The 12,976-nt window shown below is 37.0% G+C and overlaps 1 protein-coding gene across 2 annotated transcripts in view; it reads left to right on the top strand.

Annotated features, from left to right (window-relative positions):
- Positions 1-6,375, top strand: part of si (sucrase-isomaltase) — a 70,052-nt gene extending 63,677 nt beyond the window's left edge. For both annotated transcript variants that reach the window (XM_085130458.1, XM_085130459.1), the window contains 3 exons: positions 2,072-2,121; positions 4,311-4,475; positions 5,855-6,375. In XM_085130458.1, coding sequence (XP_084986584.1) covers positions 2,072-2,121; positions 4,311-4,475; positions 5,855-5,932 — 293 coding nt within the window. In that variant the 3' untranslated portion in view covers positions 5,933-6,375. The remainder of the gene's footprint in view (positions 1-2,071; positions 2,122-4,310; positions 4,476-5,854) is intronic.
- The last annotated feature ends 6,601 nt before the right edge of the window (positions 6,376-12,976 follow it).

Below are 12,976 nucleotides of genomic sequence, written 5' to 3'. Positions count from 1 at the left end.
AAAATGACTCACTAGAATTCAATTTTTTTCTCTCTCTTGTTTCCTTTTGTTTTTTGTGGAGTTACCATTAATAATAGCCATAAATAAGAGTTAGTATAAGAAATGCAATCACCAGACTAGCAGTTTTTTTCTAGGCATTAATGGCTTCACTGTGTAGTGAGGCTGTGGCAGGCCTGAAGTGGACCCAAATGCAGAAACTCGTGCATGGAAAAATAAACTTTATTAGCAGCTTTTTCTAGCAAATAAAGCTGCTAAACTTTATTTAGCAGCTTTATTTGCTAGAAAAATCATTCATAGTATAACTTACAGAAAACAAATTAAAAATCTAGAACATAAAACTATGAACAAAATACTGGGAAACTAGAAGCACGGAAAAACCAAACCAGAAACACAGGGAGCCTTACAACACATGAGGGGGTACGATATGACAAAGGAAAACACAGGGCTTAAATATACAAGGGACTAATGCAGGAATGAGAAACAGGAGGGGAATACAGCCAGGACTAATAAGACATAAGGAGACAACAGGGTGCAAAGGTAGATACACTAACATGGGACTGTCAAAATAAAACAGGAAATGACATGAACATTGAACCAGGACACAAAACACAACACCAGGAACACAAGGCAGGCACAGAGACTAAAAATCACAGAAGTGCTAAAGAATAACTAAGGAACACGAAATACAAACAACTAAACCACAAAAAGCCCACAAAATCCCAGAACATAGAATGAACAAAACTTGAAAACAGACACCTGACTCCAGACCATGACATTCACATGAATATCATGGTACAGGAAGAGCAGTAGAAAATTTTAGGTATTTGTATCACAGTTTCTAATCTTACTTACAACCCCGTAACCAGATACGTTTTCAAACAGGAAAATCCCTTTTCATTCTTATCTTGAAATTTACATTTTCTGTTTTTTATTTATGGGTTTAAATCACCTATTTCAAAGACTGATATCAATACCACAAAAGACAGAAGTGGATCAACGGCCAGTACTTGATGCTTTTTAGTGGATGAAAGCTGCTAAGTTGGTGTGCAAACAAAAAAGATCAAGCTTGTCGACATTGTATGATAAGAATAACAGGCTTGTTGTTTAAATTAAAAGATGTGCACTGATTAATGAAAGATACAGAACATTTTGGAAAATTAGAAAATCAGAATCCACTAATGGCTTTTCATCCCAGTGTGTGTTAAACTCCTGTGCAGTTAGTTATTCAGTGAAAGTAATTCTGCTACTTTCACTGAATATGAAATTCAGTATGGATTTTATCAGAAAGACACACTGAGCTACAACACGTCTATCTCTACTTCCTCGCTTGTTCTCAGACATGCATATTTACACATACACGAACAGAATCAGTCTCAGAAGTGCTTCTGTGAGAAGATGCACTCGTCTGTGCATGGTCTGTTTGTGTTGGGACAAAGGAGAGAAAGGCAGATAGTAAGCAAGTGAGGAATGCATAGAAGGGGAGTGACAGAAACCATTACAGTAATTCCCTGTGTCGCAGCCTAGAGATATGCTCTCCATCACTCCTCTTTTATCTGGTCCCTTGCTTCTCTCTTCTGCGTCTCCCTGTCTGTCTGCCATGTAGCCTTCCTATGTCTTGCTTGCTTGCTTTGCCTCTCAGCGCATCGCTTTCTTACCTGTACTATCTACTTTTCTGCTTGTTTCGGCTTCCGCATTTTTAGTTTTACCTCAGAGGTTTAGCTATTCTCTCCGCTGTCTGTCAGGTCGGTCAAGCTGCAGCACTCATTGTGCTACTCTGTCATTCACTGGTGTTCTCTCATGTATTCAACTGGTTTTACTTTCAAGCATTAATACCACCTATGTATATTTAAGTGGCATAGCCAACTGTTTATTTTACTTAATTATTGGGTTTTCTAAGGTGATTATTTACTTGCCCTTTAAGTAATATTAATATGAACTTAAACCTTGATCAACACAAATTTTTATGCATCCCTTATTTGTCGCTGCGTCACTCATTGCATAGTCACATACTCCTTTGCATACCCTCATTGCCTCTGCTCTGAATGTAATTCACTCCTGTTTCTCTCCTCAGACACAGTGGAGAAGAAAAAATATCTTCATGTCACATATTCAGTGGAGTCGGTGAGTTCAATGGCCAAATACAAGCCATACTTCTTTTTTTCCCCCCATTATCATCATTATTACTATTAATGCAGCAAGACAAGCAGATCAGCTGATACCTTAGCATTTAAAAAGGCTGTGGGGGTGTATGTGGCTGTGGTCAACGTAATTTTGATCAGGTGCAAGGCTTTTGTTGTGCATGAAGCCTCATTAGAATTCTGTGGCCTAAAATTAACATGCTTAGACAGAAGAGCCTGAAGTTGAGTGGATATGTTAATGCAGATTTCGGTGTGTTTCTGGCATTACAAATGATTTAATAATCCTGCCTTTTTAAGGCAACCTCTAATGTAGAACAAAACATTTTTTAGGGATTTATGTGGAAAGAAACAAACTAACTAACAGAAACAAACAAATAAACTCCCAAATAATCAGACAAATAGTTATGTCTGATATATAGTTATATAATAGGTATTATGACAAACCTATTATCTACCTTGTATAAAACCTCTAACCAGTAAGTACACTGTCTCCAGCCTCACAAATCAGAATTATGATGAAATGCAAACCTTGTGACTCACAACTCAATCCAGTTTTGAAGTGCATTTTAAACAGGTTTTCTGACTCTCTATCACCTCTCATGTTTCTTGAGACTTTCTGTTTTAAAGTCTATATGCTGATGAACATGAACAGCTATATGCTTTCTGTTTGATTTCCTCTTGCTGTTTTGGGGAAATCAGAAAGAAACATGCAATACTCCAGAAAGGTCACATACATTCATACAGTCCTTTAGTTTATACACTTTAAATACTTTGTCTACCTAAAGTCCAGGATCAACCAGGATCATGTCTTTGAAGTTAGGAAGGATAACAGAGTAAAGTCATGCAGGCGCAGGAAGAGCATGTAAGGACTTATTCCTTGAATTTTGGTCTGAGACAACCGTGCCAACCCTGGCAACACCATGCCACCATGTATAAACAACTATCAAGCTTATTGAGTGAAGTGGATGAACGAGTTTTGCCCACTGACATGAACACATTCTTAAATCAAAACAAAACCCGAAAGGATGTGTTATCTATAAGGAACAAGATAGTAAAGGATTCACTTGTGATTCTGATGAAGTTTTACAAAATTGAATTCAAGTTTGGCACCAGCAACAGATTCAACAGCCTCATTGGTGTCTTTTGGGCTAAATTTCAAAATATTGCTACTATGTAAGGATCATATCCTTCTGCAAAAGGTACATCAGTTAGTTGAAAAAAAGAAAGAAAGGTGGCCTATGTGTTATGGCAAAGTTTGTTTGGTAACAACTTGATAGCAGTTCAGGTCGGACATGTTAAAAACTCCCAAATAGCTAGGACCAGTGGGAATAACCCAGCCACATTTGCCTCTTTGCCAGGCAAAGACCCAAAGGCACACATTAATACACACATCTAAACCCAAACACACACACATATATGCAAAACCCTACAGTATACACTTAAAGCTACTGTGGCCAAACATCTGTGGCTGTCCTCTGCCTACAATCAGGCTCAATTCAAAGCAATTTCACACAGCGATAAAACAGGCACTGCCTGACAGCCAAAGAGGGAGAGAGAGGAAGTGTGTGTGTGTGTGTGTATGTGTGTGTGTGCACATATTTTGTGTGTGCACACATGCGTATGTAAGTGACTGTGGGGATGTATGTATGTGCGAACAGGCAGATATGAGAAGATGAGGATAAGTTGAGCAATGAGGCCAGAAGCAGCCTGGCAGATTAGCAGATCGCATGCCATTTTGGATGTCTATCTGAATGTAGATGTGTATGTGTGTGTATTCGTATATGTGTGTTCTCTTAGCTCTGTATGAGTGTTGGACCTCAGTACAGCTAAAAGGAATCAGAGTAAACAACATTACCTGTTGGATATAAAACTATAGGACTAAAAATAGAACTATATAAGGAAGAGATTCAAATAGTAAATCTCACTCACTGAAAAGATGAAGCAAAAAATAAACAATAATGCATTACTGGGTAAACTTCATGACTCAGCTTAAACATTTTTCCAGCAAAGTGAATATGAAGTTCATGATTGTTGTTATTTGTCCTGTCATGCAATTCCTATAACAATGCATGTATTCCTATAACACAACAAAATGACATTTTGTTTTGTACATATACATATATATGATTACTCTTAACGCCTCCTCTTTGTCTTCATCACTTTCAATTTTAGAGCACCTTGACCAATGATGTGGGAACATCTGGCCTGGATGCTGCAGATTATTTGAAGCTGGGTGTGGTGAGGATTTGGGGCGTGGGAACTGAGATCACAGAGGTTACCATAACTTTAAATGATGGCCCTCAGCCACTAACCCCACAGCACAACCTTGAATCACAGGTCAGTACATTTCTGGAATACTTAATTCAATTATGGTTAATGCCAATGTCTAAATATTGTGTATATCTACATTAAAATAAAATTAATCAAGTATTATTCATTAATCTACAGTTGCATATAGGAAATGGTCTATCACCACAAAAGCTCCTAACATAAATTAAATGTTGAAATGAATGTTGTGATGTTCAAAAATAAGCGTTGGTGCTCTGTAGGCAAGCCAGAGGTTTATGGTCAATAAAGTTCAACCACAGAAGGAGGGTGTGTACCAAAACATGACATGAAACACAGATTTTCTAAAGCCTTAAGATACTCAAAGTAAAAGTATAAATAATACCAATAAAGTTCTCAGAATCCAAATACCCAAATTGTAAATAAGAAAGAAGAGCTTAGGTCATGTGTAAAGATCTAAAGCTGTTTTGCAGTGCTACATTGGTTTGAGGTGGGAAATGAAAAAAAGGAATTAATAGTCCACGAGGATAGCATGTATTCCCTCTCCTCATTTGGCTTATGATAAAATATTCCTGTCAAGGTTGTGTACTGTACTCAGTGCACTTATCAGAAGCATGAAAATGATAGCTACTGCAGCTCCATAAATAATGGTAGATGAAAAAGCTTTACATTTATACTGTTCTTGAGAAGATGGACAGGGAGAAGCCAGACGAGAGGGCAAGAATTGCAGATGAAGAAAGTCAGAATGACAGAGGACTCAGTGTTTGTGTGTGTTGGGGATGCAAGGATGGGTTACGAATACTGAAAAGACAGAAAGATGGTTCATCTGTAGAAAGAAGGGAAGGACAGGCAGTACTGGTGGCGAGAGGGAGAATGCATCACTGTAACTAGATGGAGGGAAAAAATAGAGGTGAAAGAGATAAACGTGAAGAATGAAGGATGTGTGGGGGAGAAAAAGGGCAGCGAGGAACAAGAGAAACGGAATGAGGATGACACAGTATGTGCATGGTAATAAGTAGTTTTTCAGCATGAGACAATCCATTTATCTTCTTAAGTATTGTCTGATGGGGTAACAACTTGAAAGAAATAGTAAGCAGCTGGTGCTGTGTCAGTTAAATACAGTGAGGTGGGAGAGCTATTTCTGTCTGGCACAGGATGAGATGTTTCATCCTGAAGACGTATAGGTCTGCTCTTACTGTCATGCACAAAACACATGTCTCAGCGTCAGCTTGTTTAACTTTACTGGAAAGATGTGCTGTGTATATATTAGAAAAACTGAATTATTAGCCTTTAGATCAGATCCAATTTATAGAACAGAAGGAAAGTGCTGTACATTCAACTCTTAAGTCCTGGATGATGTTTATTTAAAAAATAGTAAACGTGAGCCACCAATGAAGAAGTAAAACTGATGTCTCCTCTTGCTTTTACAGGAGCTGACAATAGACATTACTGATCTGAATGTGAATGTGCATCAGACTTTTCTGTTAACATGGAAGACCAAGGCTTGAGTGCAGTATTTGTGTTCACTTGTAAAAAAAAAAAGAAGATATCTTAAAATAAGGGTCCATTAATTGAAAAAATGTGAAGAATACATATTGTTTTTGAACATGAAATGTGAAACCTCAGTGCCTCCCATCAACCTATAAAACCGAATAATGTTTTCCTTTTTACCGTTACACTGTGCCTTTAAAACAAATGTTTGATTTACTCTAAATAACTTCAGAACTTTATTGTCATTCAATATCCCAAAATGTGTGATACCGTAGAAAAAATAATGACTGCCAATCATGTCTATGGTAGGAATATTTTTTTCTTGCAATCATGTATACATGCTGATTACTTTTAAGAAAATAGAATAAGGTAATGTTAGGATCCAACTGCAATGAACTCTGTGCATCATATGCATGTCTGTTCCTGCAAATAAGATATGAATAAATCAGTGAATTGAAAACAGTGTTTGGTCTTCTTCTCCAGTTATGTGTCTCTGTTTTCATATTGGTCTTTTAATCCAGTTAATAATCCAGTTAAGAGAAAGTTATAATGACCCATATAATCAAACCTGCACAAAATCTTAGGAATGATGATTTTGATAGGTGCAAATGTGACGCATCATTGATGTTTTGTAGGTACTAAGGATTTAGTAATAGTAAATTAAGTTTCATTAACTCCAGTTTGTACTTTGCGCTTGTGTTATTGCCATTTAGTGCTGTGCTTTTGCCACTTGTATTTTTCACAGTAGATATGCGCAGACTTGTGCATGTATGGGTGTTTGTGTGGGTGTGCCAGCATCTATTTATAGCTCTCACCTGCAGCAAGCTGTCTACCTGTGCTTTGTCTCATCCCATTATTTTCCCATATAATGATACAGCCATCCATTATTCAGCCTGCAGTAAACCTAATGATGTCAATTTAGCCATGGGCACCTCAAATTGATTTCCACTCTAATCGCCACTCCACGGGAAGCAATGTGTTTGGGGGTTGCTGTAGAACGTTGTGTTTATGCGCTCATGTCCAAAAAGTTTGGAACTGTGATGAATCATTCTAAGCCCTGTATTCAGGTTAGCTATTGTTTTGAAAAGAGAATTTTTACACTTTGACTGTGAAAACACCCTTACCTTCGGTGCCTCTGGGACTAATTGAGCTGATGATCTGAAGAGGCATTCTTCCTGGATTCATACTGAAGTCATTACTGGTGTAAGAAAAAGAGATAAAGACTCTAGACTGTGAATGAGTTTGAAGTTTTGTATTCTTCACATTCCTGGTGGTTACTGGTTCCTTTTTTTACACATATATATTTTCTCTCTAATTTTGTCAAAGAAAGAAAGTTAATAATGAATTACCCCTGACACTACCATGTTTTGAATTTGTTATGAATGAGACTTAAATGCTTTATTTCAGTCAAACATTTGTAAAAATTGACAACAGCATTGGCTCAGATTTTTCTTTTCATCATTTCTGCTTTCCTGTAATTTCCAGCTCAATTTTGTTCTCATCATTCTGGTCAAATCTCTTGCCCATCTTCTGTGAATCAATCAACCTTCAGTTCTACATGGATGTAGCCCAAACTACATGTTTTGGGAGGGTGACTGGTTTGCAATTAGTTGGCCACCAAAGTTTTCTGCTCTGTACCACACAGAGGCTTGTCGAATCAGTGTAGGTTAGAAAGATTTGGGGTTTTCTTGCTCAATGTTAAAATTTCTAATGCTCAGAAAAAATCACTGCTTTCATCGCTTTTCTTTGTTTTAATATAATCCCCGTAGTCAACCCATGTCAAGTACGGGTCTACTCAATACTTTAAAGAAGTGTTCCTTAGGCTTGAACGTCTCTCTCTGGGCCTGACCCGCTAGATAAACACGGCAGGTTTCCTGTTCTCAAATATGTCATCATCCCTCTGGCCCAATCATTTTTACCCATCTTCTGTGAGCCAATCAGCCTCTGTTCTGTGCTCTTTAAATCTCAGTGATCAGTGCTGTATTTATGCAAGATACAATATACTGTATAATGTTCCAGATTCCTGAAATTTGAAAAAAAAAGGGGGGAAATCTGATATAAATTCAAAATACCTAAATTTATCTTTAAAAAAAAGCTATTGAAAGAGAGCTGTAACATAAGAAAATGTGCATAATCACGTTCATTTATTCCTCATTGTTGGAGATAGTCGATACAGCTAACCACGAGCCTGCTATAAGAGCAGTTAGTTATTAAGGTAACTGCCAACCAAGATTAGGCTTAAGGGTCCTAAAAATTATAGTTTGCCTGTGATAAATAGTTGGATTACATTCACATTCAGACTTAAGTCAGTAAGTCTGACAATATTAGATGCCCTTCAGAGAAAGTTTAGGTAACACTGCCAAAAACAGTGATACTTTTCTTTTCGCTTACACCACCAACAGAAAACTTCAGGATATCTTTGACAACTCACCTGAATATCACTGCCATCAGTCATAAGTGAGCTTCACTGACTTATCGACCCGTACTGGAGTCCTTTCACAAATTTCTACATCTTCCTCTGGAGTAAATGGACAACAAATACTTCAGACACCCACCATTTTGAGAGCTGAGGTAAACAGTGGACTGACAAGCTACACTTACTACAGATGAAAAGTTGGAAGTGAGTCAGATAAAAACACTAAATATTTATTTGACACATATCTGGGATTTTTGTTGTTGTTGTTTTTTTTATCCCTGAGTTATTTCTATATAAATATGGTGTGTAAAAAGTGTTTTTTCTTATTTTATACACAAACAGTAAAGAAACTTGCTGGCTGTCTATGGGTGTATAGCAGGGGTCTCCAACTCCAGGCCTCGAGGGCCGGTGTCCTGCAGTTTTTAGATGTGTTCTTGATCCAACACAGCCGATTCAAATGGCCAAATTACCTCCTCAGCATGTCTTGAAGTTCTGCAGAGGCCTGGTAATGAACTAATCTTTTGATTCAGGTGTGTTGACTCAGGGTGAGATCTAAAACCTGCAGGACACCAGCCCTCGAGGCCTGGAGTTGGAGACCCCTGGTGTATAGAGTACAGAGGGCTAAATGTCAAGCAGATGTTAGGTAAACAAAAAACTAGAGCTTATAGAATATATGTATTTTATGAACCACGAGGATTTAAATTTAAGGATTTAGAAATTTAAAAAAAATCTACATACAAAAAATAAAATAATTAAAATGCACTGCAATAAAAATTAATCTTTAAAATATATACAAAAAATATATACATAATTTTACATATATTTTTAACAAAAAGCATAAATAGCATTCTCCATCAGTGTTCAAATAATTCAACTCTAGTTCCAGATTGTCAACACATGATTTTCGCATGATTTTGTGTTCATTTCTTTCAAAAAAACCCCCCCGAAATTAATGAGGCCCAACGCTTCTTATGGATAGTTGTCTTTTTCTCTGACTTTCTAAAAGAGAAGCCATCTTAGCAGAAAGCATGCCTTCAAGTAAGTTGCAGTAGCAGTAAAGTGTCTTTGTTCCCGGGGTGAATGACAGATACAACAGAGGCACAGATGGGTGATGGGGGTGGGGAGATGAAACAACATAAAAGACAGAGAGAAAGCACTGTGGCAAAATCAAAGTCTGTCAAATGTGAAAGGCGCGTGGGTGCATACACGTGTGCTATTAACATGTTAGCAAATGGTGTGAATTATATATTTCATATCTTTATGCATATGCCATATTTGAACTATTAAGAGCTCGGCAAAATCACCTGTGAGGTGTTACAAAACCAGTAATAATGAAAGTCAAATCCATGAGCACATTTCTGTGACAGTCACATCAGAAAAACAGCAAGGTGCGTAAAATGTCACCTGTCACAATAAATTCATATGCTAATTTTTCAGGACAAGCTGAACCTTGAAAATATGCATCATTTTAAAATTAGAAATAGTTCATCTCTCATGGATTCATAACGCCTTCCCCCCACAATCATATACACAGGCCTTAAAATGCAAATATAGAATATAGACTTGACCTTGTCTCCCTTTCTTTCTTTCTTTCTTTCTTTTTTTTTCTCTCACACGTTTTTTTCTGTCATATTTTCATCTCATGAAGACAAATAGTTTAGAGACAATGAAGCACAACCCTACTGAACCAGATCCTTACAGCCAGGCTCACCATTTGACACACACAAGCGCTCTCACTTACACACAAACACATAAAAATGTCACCTGTTTGACATGAGTAGTTTCACCCCTCACATTCGCTGATCTGTTGCTCATTTAGGGAAGTCATCTGCCCAGTGAGAGCTAACAGTGCAACTTTTATAGGCGCATGAATGGTTCCTGACCCTGTCTGAAACACGCAAGGAAATGCTTTCACAAAACCTTCTGTTATAAATAAATAAATAAGAGGGGAAAAACACAAAGAAACAACTCTGGATAGACTCGGTACAAAAACTGAAAAGGGAATGGGGAGGTGGGTTTTAAGGTTGGGATGCAGGGGGTTGTGAAAACATTAAAAACTAATAAACATAATGAAAAAAATAAGTAATTTATGGTATTTTTAGTGTAACATAGCTTGATTTTTATGCATGTTCTTCTAATAATCTATTATTGAGAAATATCTGGCTAAAATGCCATTTTTGTCTGTGATAAAAACTTTTAAGCTGGCAGTTTTAAAACTGAATGAAGAACCTGCATCACTTTTTTCCCACTTGTTCCACTTCGCTGATCATTTGAATGTAGTTACAAGTCACATTGAGAATATTGATATTTCACATGGACAGCCTGCTAGCAAGTTGTTGTAGCACTTCTAACACGATTGTCTGTATAAACCAAGTGAACCAAATAAGAAACAAGAAGAGCTGCGTATTAAATATAGCTAATGCTTCCTTTGATGTTGTGCAGACACAAAGTAAACATGTTTGTTTTCTTGCTAGAACTGATTTGATTCCATTCACTGATTCTGATTGGCTTGTCAGGGCAAAAATGAGCTGTCCCATTTTATGGCACTGAAAGAGATTATGTTGAAGACAGACAAAAAAACAAGACTGAAGGCTGAAACCTGTTTATATTTGCTGAAAAACCTGGTAGAAAATGTAATTCAGAGGCGTTAGCATTTCTTTTGTACTGGAATGTGAATTGTTTCGTTTAGACCTACGAACAACATGGCCTGTCAGTCGCACTGTGCTGCAGACTGGAAAATCTGCTACAAAGCTACAACTTTTGAATTGGTTGTGACATTCATGGTATCCATAATGCTCTTCTGACATGTTTTTCCTCTGTTGAATCAGCATCTCAAACTTTGTATTTATTGTGAAACCATCTCCGACATGGATAGCCATAGAATTCCAGACAATGAATCCTTATGACTTTAAGCCTTTCTTAGATTCTGTCTCAGATTTTTTCCATTCTTAGCCATAGAATTTAGCAACTAATGACATGCATATCATTTCAGTAAACATGGAGGAAACACTATAGCATCAGCCAGCATCTCAAAATAATATTAATTCTGTAGCTGAATATTGTACATTGTACATGAGGAAAAATTATATTATGCTGGATTTTCCAAAAGTCACAATAAAATGTTGATTTAAACATATGTGTGACTAACTTTAATCAGTAAAGATAAAAATTTGATCCATAACATTGTTTTTTTTTTCCAACATAAAAACGAGGATTAATTTAAAAACATGACTGAGGGGACCTTTTCCTTCAACAGGGACATTTAAAGATGAAGGATACAAACTGTGGAGAGCACTAGACAGCCATTTTGTTTTATATAAATAATAAATGTCATTAAAGCACATCTGTCGACACTTGTTCGCTTCCCCTTCAGGTACCATGGCAATCATAATTGCACCATTACCATCATCATCTTGATCACTATTGTCATTATTATTAACATGTCTCATTCAAGAGAAAAAGCCCATTCCACTACCAAAAGACAAAGAACACTTTTCTTTAAGTGTGGAATTTAATTAGGCATGAAACTAAGTATTAATATTATGTTGAATAAAATCTGTGCATTATATAGTACTGTGTCACACCATTGCTATAAAAACATGTTTTTTTACTCTTCCTTGTGTGTCTGTTTGCTTAGAAAGAACCTACTGATCAGTGGTGCACAAAGATCACTTTAAACCTAAGGTGGACACAAGAGTTCACTGTGTTAAGCTGAGAGAAACTAGAAGGTTAATTATGAGTCAGTGCAAACTGGAACAAAAATATTTCTCTCTTTTACTGGATAGAGCACTGAGAAAAAAACCCAAACATTTATTTCTGCAGATAGTGGATTAAGCACCAAAGGATGGCCACATGCATGCAAATTTATAAATCACATCAAATGGCACAACCGCACACCCACACACTTACACACTCATATAAACATCCCTTACAAATCAAATCAAAACAAGGCAAACACAGAGGGGGAACCATTTTTGAACTAGCCAAACCATCCATGCAGAAAAGGATTTAAATATCCTCATGATTGCATCACTTCCAGTTCAACAGAGCTAGTCAAATGCCTCTGGTGGCCAAGTAATTCAGTGCAGTAAAGTGTGCACAAAAGCCTGCAAATTATCCAACTTGCATGATCACCAACAAAACTCAAAGTGCAAGTTAAGATCACATGGCAGTGTATTCAAAGAAACAAAAGTAAAAAAACCCTCAATTGCCCTCAACACATGGATATCATTCTATTTATTTATTTAGCAGCGCTTAGCCATTGGCTAATAAAATAAGGACACCACAAAAGACGACCAATGAATTAATAAATAATTCATGTTCAAAATATACACTGTCAAGGCAGTGAAAAGTCTCCTCTAAGCTTATTCAGTTTATTCTGGGCACTGCCATAGAGACGCAAGGACTGAAGAATCTAACTCTAGCTTCATTGTGGATTGCGATCACCAGATTAAGGACACATACATGAGTTATCCGCATACTTCACACACTTGTGTTGGCTCAGTTAATGAATGTTTGTGGGAGAGACATGTTACATTCTCGGCACAAGAAGATGAATATAACAAAAGATGGCAGTCATGCATGGTAGTAATTGCAAAGCTAAAAACAGGGATGTGGTTTTTTTTAGCTAGTTTACGAGTCAATG

This window comes from Neolamprologus multifasciatus, chromosome 14, assembly GCF_963576455.1.
Source record: "Neolamprologus multifasciatus chromosome 14, fNeoMul1.2, whole genome shotgun sequence".
Lineage (NCBI taxonomy): Eukaryota > Metazoa > Chordata > Actinopteri > Cichliformes > Cichlidae > Neolamprologus > Neolamprologus multifasciatus.
The sequence above is the reverse complement of the archived record's forward strand: the minus strand, read 5'-3'. Positions and strand labels throughout refer to the sequence as shown.